Source organism: Porites lutea, chromosome 11 (assembly GCF_958299795.1).
Source record: "Porites lutea chromosome 11, jaPorLute2.1, whole genome shotgun sequence".
Classification (NCBI taxonomy): Eukaryota; Metazoa; Cnidaria; class Anthozoa; order Scleractinia; family Poritidae; genus Porites; species Porites lutea.
Window position 1 is genome coordinate 10,662,601 of NC_133211.1, and position 15,747 is coordinate 10,678,347.

The 15,747-nt window shown below is 38.2% G+C and overlaps 1 protein-coding gene across 1 annotated transcript; it reads left to right on the forward strand.

Moving 5' to 3' along the window:
* Nucleotides 1-6,223: 6,223 nt before the first annotated feature.
* LOC140952991 (uncharacterized) lies at nucleotides 6,224-8,240 on the forward strand. Its single transcript, XM_073402462.1, has 3 exons — nucleotides 6,224-6,343; nucleotides 6,556-7,053; nucleotides 7,644-8,240. Exons 1-3 carry the CDS (start codon nucleotides 6,233-6,235, stop codon nucleotides 8,001-8,003), a joined length of 969 nt encoding a protein of 322 aa, XP_073258563.1. The 5' UTR covers nucleotides 6,224-6,232; the 3' UTR covers nucleotides 8,004-8,240.
* Nucleotides 8,241-15,747: the final 7,507 nt, after the last annotated feature.

The following is a 15,747-nucleotide window of genomic DNA, read 5'->3' on the forward strand; positions in this document are numbered from 1 at the left end:
GACTAGAAAGCTGTTTTGTTTGATTTGAAAGGCAGAGCTGAATATCTCAGTAGATCCAGAGCGGTAAATTCCCGGGGAGGGAATTTCCGCATCAAAAATACCGTGCCCCTTGGAAAATTGGAATTAAGCCCCTCAGTGAAGAGACAAATCTGGGTGTGGGTCCAGCTTGATTTGACCACTGACTCAGTCAAGGAGTGGTCGCAGGAGACTATTACGGCACTGGTGCGAAGGGGACGATGGGAAGGTGGAGGAGTAAAGGAAGTCTTTGCTCCTTCCCATTATCCCCCGCACTTCTCTCGTTAATATTAATAGGAGACTGAGAGACCTCTGGGGACGAGTCAGGATTTGACCCCAAAACTACAACATAATGACGGCATTTGCTACTTTTATTTAGCTAAATCATTATGCACGATCCTAAGCAATTTTTTATGGGTTAAAAATAATCGCTTTCATTTCTGAACACCCTAAGTCAGACCAAAATCTGAAATTTCTACTCCTATAAATGTGACGACGAGCATCACCTTCATTTTCATATGGAAATCTGGCATACAAACAATTATTGAAAAATTAACTATAACTCATCTTGTTTTATTTTGATGCAGCTAATTTAAATAGAGTACTCGGGGAAAAAGCACGGGTTATGATATACAATGTACCATCGGGGTTTACGTAGTTTGCGCGACATGCTCTGCTCATTTGAAGGGTCGAAGGCTTATTAGTCATGTCATCATTTATATGCAATGGATCAGCCTTTAGATTTCCGTGAGAGATAATACTCCATAAAAATAGAAAGTCGATCAAGGACTTCTTCAGGATAGAAGTAAAGAGCAATAATATGGAACCGGAAATATTTCCGGCTGGCGACATTTCCTAGTGTCCCGAGAGCCCTCTCTGAAAGGTATTGGACTCAAAGGGCTGCTTTTTATTAGTTCCTAGATATAACTACACGCAGAAAAATTTCTGTTCATCCCTTATATCAGAATTCCTGTGTCTCAAACATCCTGCATATATTGGACAAGGTGAAATTTTGCAGTCCGTCTCAAACGTCTTTGCTTCCTCCGTGCTAAGCTGGCTAAGCGTAGCTTAGTACGACTCTAACTCGACAGGAGCGCGACAGTTTCAGTAGCCGTTTTCGAATCGAAAACAAAACGGTTCAATAAACTTTAAAATACTTTCTAAACATTTTAATGCATTTGTAGTATATAACTGAGTTTGACATTACAGTAGAACAACGTTTAAGTGGAAATCAAGTAGTGTAGCACAGCAATTAGCGCACTAACCGTTCTGCGCCTGAGTATGGTAGGCAGTGAGCGCGACTGAGTTCGGCAAGGCAGCAGCTGGCATCACTACATTTGAAACGGGCTCCAAGCCGACGAATGCCTGAGTGTAAGATCTCGAGGCAAAACAAATTGAACCAAAATTAAGGGAAATCAGTTTTTTACCTGATTAACTGCCATGCGTAAAGATTTAATTTTCACTTCGTATATAGAATTTCAGACTCCCGCTTGTATTATACAGACGACATTTATTACAACTACATTTAAGAGTTGCATGGTCTTCTGGAGAAACCGGATCGATTAGTTTCGGTTTGTGGTCAATAGATGATGTCCTATATTGTGGCAAAGCTATTTCATTCTGGAAAATTGAATTTTTCGAATTGAAACTACAATATATATTTTGGGGCAGTAAGCCAGACCCTGGTCGGCTAACAGAGGTCCACGCACGTTCTTTTTTTCTTTACTATCACAGATAAAAGAAGACACCATGTAGGCATAAAAAATATTTAATAATGATAATAATATATATTATAATACAGTTTCAGTTATTTTATTTCACTTTTTTTTTCTATCAGCCAACGTTTTGCCCAAGGGTATGTTACAAGAATGCAAATTTTACGCCAGTACTTCATTCTAAACAAATAACACGCTCAATTTTCAAACAAACAGACCATGACAATGACTTCCGCATCCAATTTTTTTAGTAATTTTTTTAGTAAAATTCGAAAATTTTGTAAGAAAGCTTTATTAACTCGTGCATCATTCATTTTATTCCTAGTATCTTTAGCTATCTTAAAAGATGAAATTTACAAAATTAAAGGGCATGACTGTGAACCCCATATTGCGTTTTAAATGTTTTTAGAAGGCGTAAATCGAGAACTCGCCACGTTTACATTGGGAATTAATACTACAGACCCATTGAAGCACGCCACTCGCGACAGACAGAAACGACGACAATTTTAGACTGGGTCCTGTTTCATGATATCGTTCTAGGTTACTTGAAATGTGTTTCGCGTTAAGAGAAAACAAAGTTGCGGTAACTGAAGAGAAATGCGTAGAAGAGCGCATTTCACTGACGTCATTAAAAGAAGACACATATTGAGTAAAACAAGTACACTATGTACAATCCAGGTCAGGTCTACTCGTAAAACTCAGACTTCTCTCGGAGTGTCCGTCTTCACCATATGATAAAGCTACTACAAAACAGAAATCGAACACAGTAAAATTCCCACATCACCCTCCCTGCACCTTACCCCACCTTTGCTTCTCGCCGCCACCTCTCCCCTCCATACCCCAGTCGAAATCACTTTTTTGTAAAACGTGGTCTGACGAGAAAATTTATATTATGCATGCGTAGGAAACAAAGTGAAAATTGCTTTAATTACAAAAGAAGCGAATTTCTTCGAAATATCGGGACGTTTGAAGAACCGGGGTAAAACTACTGTGTTTGAATGGTGAAGGGAATTTAGATTTGGTTCAAAATATCGGGAATTTAAAAAAAAAAACCGAGAGTTCGCGAAATCGTGATTCTACTGTACCTCACTGATTACTCTGAACAGTAATAAGCGAGATGGCTTGAAAAATCCACATCTCGCTCAACCAGAAGTTGCATGTAGGTTAATTCATAGCCGTCCCTTTGCTCACGATTGACCCGTGAATTCTCCGCCAGAAGACGAACGCTTGATAAATGCAGGATTACTGGAAGGTATGTATTCAATAGTTTTTGCATGTTGAAACGTCGACGGAGCCTATAAATGTCTGCTCTGTTCTAGTCAGTTATCTAGTCTGTTCTTACTACAGATTTCTCAATGCAATCGTGTAGAAACCGCATTCGCATCAGTTTGTGATTCCTTTCAATGTCATTTCGATTTTACATTTTTATTTTTAAACTTCGGAATACAAAAATGTACAATTTCTATGCGTTATCTATTTCAAACGTATAAATCAAGACTGAAGTTGACCATGTGTCCAGTCAAAGATAAAACAAGAAGAAAATAAAAGTGTCGTTAAAAAGAACACTTGAATATAGCCCAGTTTTCAAAACTCGACGTATTCTGATCGGAACTAGAAATTAAAGTGATTGATACAAAATGAGCCATGCGTCATAAAATCCATACATGTTCCTAGTCTTTTTTCCTCAGTTTTACTCAAACCATCATCCCAATACATACTATTATGCGTTCTTAACCAAGAAAGGGTTACGTCGCCAAGTAAGACGAAAAACTAACGGGTCAGAATCTAAAGAAATGTTAAAAGGAAAATCGTCCAATAAAAGGACAGAAAATATATATCATCGAGCACGAAAAATCTTCAAGAGATGGGTTGTTACAGAGACTGATTTCGGGTTATGTGTGAATTTTGAAACAGATCTTGAGTGAGAGCGAACGTGTTATAAGACTTATTAGAAGTTCCACGACCCTCGGATCTTTCATTTCGCTTACATTTAGTTATGAAAAGTGTTTTCACTCAATAATTTGCGACTCAAACCAATTCTGGGTTGGTGACGCCATATGAAAATTGAGAAAGGTATTTCGTTTAATAATCTCCTATAGACTTCTTTATCCGGTCGTAAAGGGACAACGAGAGTGCAGTATCAACGTTAAATAAGAAACTACATCAGAAATAATTACAAAAACAGGGAATTTCGTCCTTTTTTCCGAGTCCAGGGTAATAGATCCATGATTACCCTACATGTATGCTGTGGCTCACAGTAAAAGATGCCATTTCATTGGATGAATCACTGACAAAACAAACACTACAGCCAATGGCATTGCTCGTTGGAACATAGGTACAATGTTCTCTAAACTTGTTCCTACGAGCGTAGAATGATTCATGAATATCACAAAATAGTCGGAAAAACGAAGACAAAACAAGAATTTTGAGGCTTAAAAACGAGCAGAGTACTGGTTTGTATATTTTTACTTAACCATGGATTCTTCAAAGGTTACCTTACGTATTAATCACAATTTTCCTATTTCTCTGCAGTCCACTGATTTGTCCACTGAGACACTGTGGGTGATGCAACTGGAAATCTTAGAGGTAAGTTGAATGCCTCATAATAAACCGTGTCAGTGTGAAGTCTTGAAGAACATCTCCGTCGACTTTTTTAGAAAATGTTTTAGAAATAAACTCGTCAAAAGGCGAATATTTTAAGAATCGTTTTTCTTCTAAAACTTATTAATCCTCCCAAAATTAAGCCTCTTGCGATCTGATTATAATTTAGCCTCTCGTTGTATTAGCGGCACTCCCGAGAGTGAAATCAGCTAAAATTCTTTCACTCAAACAGTGCTTGCACACTTTACAGAGAATTTTTCGGAATTTTCAAATGTTTTAAAGCTAGCTACCGTGTGTTAATCAGTTAATATACGATGGTCAGTCCAACAAAAAAGCGCGTTGCAGTAGTTGTGGATTTGTACCAAAAATCCAGTCAAGGGTATTTTCCAGAACTGAGCGAGCTACTTCAAGGAATCAAAAGCGTCAGAGATAAGATTAAGAAAAAAAAAAACAAAAAAAAACGAGGATATCTTTCGAGAATTTCACTGTCTGTGTCAGTTAGGCCCCTCTACACAAGAACCTGTTTAGCCTAAAATTTGAAACAGGTTCTTATTTTAAAATGTTTTAGAAAAATATTTTACATATTGGCAAATAAAGAAAGTCAACATTCATATCCCGTCTGTCCGAAACATAGGTGCTTCATCAATCCAACTGGAATGTATTGGTATGCAGTGATTTTATGTAAGGAAGAAGCCGAATACAACAAAATAGTCTTGGCTACAGTGTATTTTTTCATTCAGAAAATCAATCAAGAACCTCTTTAAGAACCGAAATAGCCTAAACTTTGTGCTTATTACCATTTATGTAAGAACCCGTTTAGGCTAACTTGGGAAAAATCATATGTGCAGGTTCTTACTCGCGGGTTTTTATTAAATACCCTCCAAAGCGTCTTCAAAATAGTTGCACGGATAAATACATTGAAGGACAAATTTGTCGCATACAAAATTTTCAAAAAATTACATGTGCAGATATCAATGAGAACGATTGTCTTCATAGCTCGTTAAATTAACACGTCAGTGCCCTTCAAACTTGGTTCAACTTGTATCTCAAAGGAAGTTTAAAACAGTTCTTATCATTGGCCAGTTTGCAAAATAATTGTTTAACGTCATGGAGCCTTCCAACTCGTTTTAACTTGCAACTTAAATAAAACAAAAGCAGTACATGACTCCTTTCAGTTGCGGGTCAATTAAGACTGGCTGATTTACATGTAACCAATAGGAATACTTCTAGTAACTTACATCTAACAATCTTTCAAACTTGTCTAAAACACGTTTTTATGTAAAATTGGTCAAAATAGGACATAAAATCCTTGGTAATATCAAAAAAATTATTATTCGTCTTTGGATCACTACAGTCGTTCATAAAAGGAAGGTAGGTCTTGATCAATGTTTCCAGCAATCTTCCAAACTAAAATACTCAGTTTAATTAAACGATTGCTTGAAGTTCTTTTCAGTCTGGTTTCAATTTGAACTGTTTCCTTTCACGAAATATTAAACGTAAGGCTTACTCCTACTAGCCTTGTTTTGTTGTGTGTGTGTGTTAATTTTTGTTTGAATATTGCTTAGCAGTCGCTAACGTTCTATCATAAGCGCTAAAATCTTAAGCGAGCGTTTCAACGAAATGTCGAAGAGTTTTAAGCGTCCGTGTAAGTCCGACATATAATTGCAAGGACATGGTAATGTTCTCAAGTAATGCTAAAGGCGAGCCTGAAATTGATGAAAGAAACTGATTTTTTTTCTCTCCAAAACAAATATTAACTTCGCCACAGATCATCAATTCGCGTTGCTTGTTATCCGCATTTTGAAAAAAAAATGTTAGCAAATCATTGAAAGTGATACCTTTTTAAAGTATATTTGGCCATAATTTTGAGCGTACTTCTGTTTTTCAGAGGTTTCCTCATCATGCAAATCTTTATGAAGATACCGCTGGCTACGGTGTTATGCGGGCTGCTCTTACTGCTGATTACCTTGTGTTCTGCAAATGACAACAACAGCAGCAAACCACGTGACAAGGTGAGTTTGTTTAATCAAACATTGTAATATATAGTAGTAATATATGAGAAGTGAAAGTCAGTCAATGGTACCTGAACTATTAACCTGAAAGAACTTAGTGAGGTAGAATGAATGAACGGTGATTTTTTATTTAAGGATGCTTGACTAAGGTTAATTTATTGACTTAATCGAGTGTTCATGAAACGGAATGAATTTTTAAATTTTTCATTTAGAGTATTCCTCAACTGACTTCAACTTATGGTTCCTGCGGTCATGGTGGGTGTTTCTGTGCACCAGGAATTCCCGGCATCCCAGGAAGCGCTGGACCCGCGGGATCACCCGGCAATCATGGACATGAAGGACCCATGGGCCCACGGGGAAAAAAAGGCGATGAAGGAGACCGTGGAAGACAGGGACCACCAGGCGTCAAAGGAGTTAAAGGACCTGCAGGCCCGCCAGGTCCACGTGGGAACAAAGGTGAGGCAGGTTCAGCTGGTTCCCCTGGAAACAAGGGTGATACAGGTGTTCGTGGAAAGCAAGGTCCCCCTGGTCCCAAGGGACCTCAAGGACCCTCAGGTTCAGCTGGTTCCCCTGGAAACAAGGGTGATACAGGTGCTCGTGGAAGTCAAGGTCCCTCAGGTCCCAAGGGTGCTCCAGGATCGCTTGCTCGTAATTGGAAACAGTGCGTTTTTAAGAATCTGAACGACGGCAGGGACTCTGGATTGATCAAGGTAACAACTGCATGAGTTTGTTGTTCTAGATTAAATAAATAAATCTGACGTAAATTAAAAATTACTGATACTTAAAGGTCTAGCCTTGAGATTCGAGCGAAGTGTAAATCTTACTGGTTATTACGCCATTTGGAGAAAAAAAAATGGGTGTATCTGATATTTAACTATTTACTCATGGGATGATACGGAATGCAAGAAAAAATTCGAATGACATTACTTATTAAGTTTATAGGATACACCTATACCTTCTGGTCTGAATTTGAGTACACCCGCCATGGTAACTATAACTTGTTCCCACGGTTTGCCCCTATGACGTCGATAGCATCGCAGGCACGCTATCCACAGTTGAGGGTATAAAGATGTTAAAGTCAAGTAGCATAGCTAAAGCCAAGTGAAAAGTCCGAGGAGTTAAAACAATTCCCTTCCTCTTTTCATTGTGAAAATACGAGTATGTTGATGTCTTTGTGTTACAGTGAGTGAAATCCACGGTTTTCAGGTACGTTTTTCTGGACGATCATGTCATTGTTTATCTCTGATGTTTCATCTTGGTTCACCTCGTTTTGATCTCTCCTCCTCTGTTGATTTTTAAGGAGTGCATTTTCAAGAAAGCATCAGCCACTACTGGGTTGCGCGTCTTTTGGAGTGGCAATCTTCGTCTCTACAACTGCCATGGATGCTGCAGACGATGGTATTTCACTTTCAACGGCGCAGAGTGTTCAACACCAGGTGCCATTGACGGAATAGTCTACATGGTACATGGAAATAGCGCGAGAAAGGATTTACACCGCGTACGTCACATAGAAGGAGTCTGTGAGAAAATCCACAAGGGTACTGTTCGCGTGGGATTCTGGGTCGGTAATTGTGCTAGTTACGGATCTGCTGATGCTTACACAGGCTGGAACTCAGTATCCCGGTTGTACGTGGAAGAAGTACCTCCACCACAGGCTTAATAACACCAGAGCCAAAGCTTTTTTTCCCGCTTTCCAAGAGGAGAGTAATATTTTGAGGGTGATTTCAATAAATGAAAGGGCTTTGAAATAAAATGAACGCGTGTAATATGAATTTACTACCCTGACCCATCTCGACCTTTCTTTCCCCTTTGTTTCTCTTAGTTCCCGATTCTTTGGATTATCATTTAACGTTATTTTCCTGTGTGTGAAGTCAGCATCAAATTCAGAGCGACTAGTGTATCTTCAGCTGATAACGGTATCCATCTACCGAATGTTTTAGCAGCCAGTTTGGTAAATTTAGAAGTGCCCTAAATACTATTCATCTGTTTGTATGTCTTAGGGGGACTTTGGTCTTCTCGAAAGTTTTAGGTGGCCCTTTTGTCTCATCCGAAACTGTTAGCTACCCTGATGGGTCCGGTCGAAAGTTTAAGGACGTGGGGTAGTCGCACCTTAAATAGAAGATTCTAGGGAACGTTTTGACCTTTTACCGAAATTTTCAAGAGATCTTTGTGAACTATAATCGCGCGCAATATCTTGGTAATAAATGTGAAAAACACAACCTCCCAAATAAATAAAATCGTATGAAACCGAATATCTTTGAGGAAAGTTACTTTTATCCAGAAAATTTTAGCCATTCTCGGCATTTTTTACTCTTTCGAACCGTTATTTTAAAGGAAAAAAAAATCGTTGAGTGTCCCTGACAAGAACTCAGTTTCATTTTGAAAGTGGCCGTGGGACTGTCGTTGGAAAATGCTGCTGATAATTTTACATGTAAAGAGCTAAAACTGGGCTGGTATGAAGAATAAGACTACGATGTTATAACGGTGAAATTTAGAACAGAGAAAGGTCTTCAGTTTCACACGAAAATTTAGTCACAGCCGCTTCGTCGCGGATGCCAAACCTTCACTCAGGATTTCAAATTGTTGCTTGACCTTATTCGCTTATAAATAATGAGGCAAAATTTTTGACTGTCAGGGATTTTTTGCCCGATGTGGTAACGTTTGAGTCTTAAGGTAAATTTATTTCTTTGTTGGGGAAAAAGAAAAGTGTTTGACCAGAGATCAAAACGGTTCACTTATTCGGAAGAAATATTGGATCGGTAACTTTTGCGCATTCCCGAACCTTAAATGCTACAATTTAGCATCTGGAACACTGGAGCTGCAGCAGAGTCCGGCTCTTAAAAAGGGATGTTTGGGTTTTTTTTTCTAAGCAGAAGAGCCTCCTTTTGGCTTGACAGAAAACGGCTTGGCTAGCATCAAAAGACATGTTTCAGCAAAATTCCCAATTGCAAATGAGTTAATAATAATAGTAAAAATAATGCTGATGACGTTGATGAAGATAATAAAAATAACAAAAATCGAAAAAGGTGAAGCTTATCATTTAGTTCCGAAGTCCATTTTATTACTGAATATACGGGTAATTTGGAAGGTGAACACTGCCTTGGATTTAGTTCAAACCTTTGATTTCAATAATGATGGTCAATAGTGCTCAAAATCAATTTTCTCTTAACGATATCCTTAGACTATCATGAGCAAAGTCTATGAGAATTAACAAAATGATCATAATTGATCTTTTATCAAATTCTCTCAACTAATTCTTCAAGGAAATGTATGGAGATCAGTTTGGAGAATTTGTATGTGGATATTGGGACTTAAAGGGTTAAGAAATACATTTCTATCAAGGTCTTTAGTTAAACTTGGAATGCACTTTTCCAGAAAGTTTCCATGACCACCCATTAGGCCACAAGGATTATACCTGAAAAGTTATACATCAGGCCTCAGTTGTTCAAAAGTTGGATAGCGCTATCCACCGAATAAATCACTATCCCACGAATAAGTGTTAGGGAAACCAATTGCGCTTTCTAGTGGATAGTGATTTATCCAGTGGATAGCGTTATCCGCCTTTTGAACAACTGGGGCCTGTACTTTTTAGTTGTGTTACAAAGACTATTGAGGAAGAAAATGAACCATAAGAACAAGTTTAAAAATAAAGCCAGGGTGATTAAATATGTTCTCCAAGTGTTAAAACGTAGTAAAGAATTCCTCCCACTCTCATTACCTCATGAGGTAATATTATGAGGAGCATACAAAAGGTTAATATTGGTTACAAAAGTTGTTCAATACTATTCTACATCTGCTGCTAAGGAATAGATAAATTTTGATAAATACACAAATCGTGTTAATATGCATCTTGATCCATACTTGTTGCATTGCCACAGCTTCAAATGATGAAGTTACTTCTTCTTTTTGCCACCTCCCTTCTTCTTGGGTGGCTCGTTTTTACCTCCCACCGCTGCAGGGTTCACTACTTTTAGTGGTTTGGACTGCTTTCCAACTGCTGCCTGAGTAAGTTCTTGCTCTATCTTGACTTTAATAGTTACTTCCAGTCACTTATTACTAATAACTATTTTTAAAAACTCATTAATTATTCATAAAGAAAAAGCAAAAGAAATTAATGTTTAATGACTGTCTCTATGTCTGATAATGACACGACTAAACTTAACGTCCAATTTTTTTAGGCCAAAATAACCCCAAATCTAAATCATTCTTACAGTGCAAGAATGAGTTGATCTTTATTAGAGATTTTGAAGCGGTTCGAAAAACTCGCAGTAGTGTATTATCAGGCTGAAAAGTTATTGGCTTCGCCTCGAGTTTTTAAACCTGATAATACACTACCTGCTCGTTTTTTAAACAGTTCACATCAAATTATGAAATATTAAAAGTTGAAGTAAGATGGGTCTTTCCAAATATTTATTTTCTCTTCTCGTACGGTTGTAGCTGCACGGTTTGGGCCAAAAGGTAGCATATTTTCTTGAATAAATAAAAGTGTGCCTATTAACATCGCCACACCCGGGTGGAATGAATATGAAGAGAAGGTTAACCGGCTCCCCACAAAATGAGGCTGACCCGGAGAGTGAGGGGGAAATACAGCCAGGTGTGTTATTACCTTGATTATAGCTCTAGTGCTATTAAAGTCATTAAAAACCTACGATAAGTTTGCAGTTATACTTGATAGATACATTAGCAGGTAATGCAGTACATGTTTTGGAAGTATTTAGTTTATAAAAGTAATACCAGCCCCTCCACTCCTCATAGCGGGGAAATCCGAATGTCACAAAAAAACACTTGATTTCATTGTGAAATGATGCCAGACCAAGAGAAAGGATTTCGTCCAATACCTTACATTTTAAACGACAGATATTTTAGTTACAAATCCCTAATAAGTATAGAAAACCAACTACGTCATCATTACAACATTATCCCTCTTTTGTGACAACTGGGGCCTGAAGACCCCTAAACCTTTCAAGATTACATACCGCCGAAAGTACAATTAATATTAATTAACACGCATGCATTAGTTTTCAATTGAAAACGTTATTGTAGGATGTCTAAAGAGAAAAAAAATCATTGTATTCTTTCTTTATGATAAGCATGGCGGCATGCATGAGGCGGGCAGGGGGGCCGGGTTCTAAAAGGACTAGTCATGTGGGCGGCTGACGGGAACATTATTTTTATCTAGATAAAGAGCAATCAGGGGACACCTTTTGACAAATTATTATCTAAAAAACTTTTTTGATGGATTCGACATAAATAAACAGCACCTTAGTTGCAGTGAGTGTTCAAACTAACTGGCGTTCTAGCAATTGAATTATAAGAGCAGTCAGCAGCCTCTACCTATTGTTTTAATTCGACTGATCCAGGATGATTCTGGGAGATTAAGAGCAAGATTTACATAGCAACAGTACTTATCTCCAAAGAAGAAAGCTGTTACGTTTAATTTGAAAAGTAGAGCTGAATATCTCTGTAGATACAGAAAGATAGATTTCCGGGAGGGATTGTCGTATTAAAAAAAACCGTGCCCGTGCCCTTGGAAAATTGGAGCTAAGCCTCTCAATTGGGTGTAGCTCCAGCTTCATTTGACCACTAACTCGTCCCAAGTCGTCTCTTATTATTTTGTAAGCGGTCAAGGAACGGTTGCGGGAGACTAGTACGACAATGGTGCGAAGGGGACGATGGGGAGGTGAAAGGGGAAAGGAAGTCTCTTTCCTCCTTCCCATCATCCCCCGCACTTCCCTTCACCGCGCTTCTCTCGTTAATATTGATAGGAGACTGAGAGACAACTGGGGACGAGTCAGGATTTGACCCCAATACTCCAACACAATGACGGCATTGGCTACTTTTATTTAGCTAAATCATTATGCTCGACGCTCAGCAATTTTTTATGGGTTAAAAATAATCGCTTTCCTTTCTGAACACCCTAAGTCAGAGCAAAATCTGAAATTTCTACTCCTATAAATTATGTGACGACGAGCATCACCTTCATTTTCGTATGGGAATCCGGCATACAAACGATTATTGAAAAATTAACTACAGCTGATCTGTTTTTATTTTAATGCAGTTAATTTAAATAGAGTAATCTGGGGAAAAGAACGGGTTATGATATACAATGTACCATCGGGGGTTTACGTAGTTTGCGTGATATGCTCTGCTCCTTAGCTTTGATGGGTGGAAGACATCATTTTTACGCACTGGATCAGCCTTTAGATTTCCGTGAGAGCTAATACTCCATAAAAATAGACAGTCGATCAAGGGCTTCTTCAGGATAGAAGTAAGGAGCAATAACGTGGAACCGGAAATATTTTCGGCTGGCGACATTTCCTAGTGTCCCGAGAGCCCTCTGTGAAAGGTATTGGACTCAAAGGGCTGCGTTTTATTAGTTCCTAAGTATAACTACACACAGAAAAATTTCTGTTCATCCCTCGTATCAGAATTTCTGTGCCTAAAACATCCTAAGAAAATAGGACAAGGTGAAATTTTGCAAGTCCGTTTCAAACGACTTTGCTTCCTCTCTGCTAAGCTGGCTCGACCGTAGCTGAGTACGACTCTAGCGCCACGGTACGGCGCGAAAGTTTCAGTAGCCGTTGTCGAATCGAAAACAAAACAAAGAAATAAAAACAAAACGGCTCAATAAACTTTGAAATACTTTCTAAACATTTTAATACATTTGTAGTATATAATTGAGTTTGAGCCGACAGTAGAACGACGTTTAAGTGGAAATCAAGTAGTGTAGCAGAGCAATTAGCGCACTAACAGTTCTGCGCCTGAGTATAGTAGGCAGTGTCAGCGCGACTGAGTTCGGCAACGCAGCAGCTGACTACATTTGAAACGCGCTTCAAGCCGACGAATGCCAAAGTGTAAGATCGCGAGGCAAAACAAATTGAACCAAAATTAAGGGAAATCAGTTTTTTACCTGCTTAACTGCCATGCGTAAAGATTTAATTTTCACTTCGTTGTAGAATTTCAGACTCCTGCTTGTATCAGGCGACATTTATTATAACTAGAAACTGGATCGATTAGTTTCGGTTTATGGTCAATAGAAGAGGGTCCTATATTATGGCAAAGCTATTTCATTCTGGAAAATTGAATTTTTCGAATTGAAACTACAGTATATTTTGGGGCACTAAGCCAGACCCTGGTCGGCTAACAGAGGTCCACGCACGTTCTGTTTTTTTACTATCAAAGATAAAAGAAGACACCATGTAGGCATGAAAAATACTTTCACTAAAGGAGTTTCAGATATGTTATTTCATTTTTTTTTTCTAGCATTCAACGTTTTGCTTAAGGGTATGTTACAAAAATGCAAATTTTACGCCGGTACTTCATTCTAAACAAATAACGCGCTCAATTTTCAAACAAACAGACCATGACAATGACTGTCCGCATCCAATTTTTTGAGTAAATTTTTTAGTAAAATTCGAAAATTTTGTACGAAGGCTTTACCAACTCGCGCATCATTCATTTTTTTTTCCTAGTATCTTTGGCTGTCTTAGAAGGTAAAATTTACAAAACTAAAGGGCATGACTGTGAACACCATATTGCGTTTTAAATGTTTTTAGAAAGCTTAAATCGAGAACTCGCCACGTTTACATTTGGAATTAATACTACAGACCCATTGAAGCATGCCACTCGCGACAGACAGAAACGACGACAATTTTAGACTGGGTCCTGTTTGAAACGATATCGTTCTTAGGTTACTTGAGATGTGTTCCGCGTTAAGAGAAAAGAAAGTTGCGGTAACTGAAGAGAAATACGTAGAAGAGCGCATTTCACTGGCGTCATTAAAAGAAGACACATATTGAGTAAAACAAGTATACTATGTACAATCCAGGTCAGGTCTACTCGTAAAACTCAGACTTCTCTCGGAGTGGCCGTCTTCACCATATGATAAAGCTACTGTAAAACAGAAATCGAACACAGTAAAATTCCCACATCACCCTACCTACACCTTACCCCACCTTTGCTTCTGGCCGCCACCTCTCCCCTCCATACCCCAGTCGAAATCACTTTTTTGTAAAACGTAGTCTGACGAGAAAATTTATATTATGTATGCGTAGGAAACAAAGTGAAAATTGCTTTAATTACAAAAGAAGCGAATTTCTTCGAAATTTCGGGACGTTTGAAGAACCGGGGTAAAACTAGCGTGTTTGACTGGTGAAGGGAATTTAGGTTTGGTTCAAAATATCGGGAATTAAAAAAAAAAAACGAGAGTTCGAGAAATCGTGGTTCTACTGTACTTCACTGATTGCTCTGAACAGTAATAAGCGAGATGGCTTGAAAAATCCACGTCTCGCTCAACCAGAAGTTGCATGTAGGTTAATTCATTGCCGTCCCTTTGCTCACGATTGACCCGTGATTCTCCGCCAGAAGACGAACGCTTGATAAATGCCGGATTACTGGAAGGTATGTATTCAATAGTTTTTGCATGTTGAAACGTCGACGGAACCTATAAATGTCTGCTCTGTTCTAGTCCGTTATCTAGTCTGTTCTTACTACAGATTTCTCAATGCAATCGTGTAGAAACCGCATTCGCATCAGTTTCTGATTCTTTTCAATGTCATTTCGTTGACCATGTGTCCAATCAAAGATAAAACCAGAAGAAACTAAAAGTGTCGTTAAAAAGAACAATTGAATATAGCCCAGACGTAAAAATCGACGTATTCTGATCGGAACTAGAAATTAAAGTGATTGATACAAAATGAGCCACGCGTCATAAAATCCATACTTTTTTTTAGTCTATTTTCCTCAGTTTTACTGAAACCATCATCCCAATACATATTATTATACGTTCTTAACTAAGAAAGGGTTACGTCGCCAAGTAAGACGAAAAATGAACGGTTCAGAATCTAAAGAAATATTAAAAGAAAAGTCGTCCAATAAAAGGACAGAAAATATATATCATCGAGCACGAAAAATCTTCAATAGATGGGTTGTTACAGAGGGATTTCGGGTTATGTGTGACTTTTGAAGCAGATCTTGAGTGAGAACGAACGTGTAATAAGATTTAGAAGTTCCACGACTTTCGGATCTTTCATTTCGTTTACATTTAGTTATGAAAAGTGTTTTCACTCAATAATTTGCCACTCAAACCAATTCTGGATTGGTGACGCCATATGAAAATTGAGAAAGGTATTTCGTTTAATAATCTCCTATAGATTTCTTCCTCCGGTCGTAAAGAGACAACAAGAGTGCAGTATCAATGTTTAAATAAGAAACTAAATAAATAATTATAAAAACAGGGAATTTCTTCCCTTTTTCCAAGTGCAAGGTAATAGATCCATGATTACCCTACACCTATACTGTGGCTCGCAGTAAAAGATGCCATTTCATTGGATGAATCACTGAGAAAACAAACACTTCAGCCAATGGCATTGCTCGTTGGAACATAGGTACAATGTTCTCTAAAC

What these genes read in the sequence shown, in the direction of transcription:
- LOC140952991 (XM_073402462.1), top strand. Translation starts at nt 6,233, where the DNA reads ATGCAAATCTTTATGAAGATACCGCTGGCTACGGTGTTATGCGGGCTG. An exon ending in GCAGCAAACCACGTGACAAG is followed by an intron (nt 6,344 to 6,555) that starts GTGAGTTTGTTT and finishes TTTTTCATTTAG; the next exon opens with AGTATTCCTCAACTGACTTC. An exon ending in GGGACTCTGGATTGATCAAG is followed by an intron (nt 7,054 to 7,643) that starts GTAACAACTGCA and finishes TTGATTTTTAAG; the next exon opens with GAGTGCATTTTCAAGAAAGC.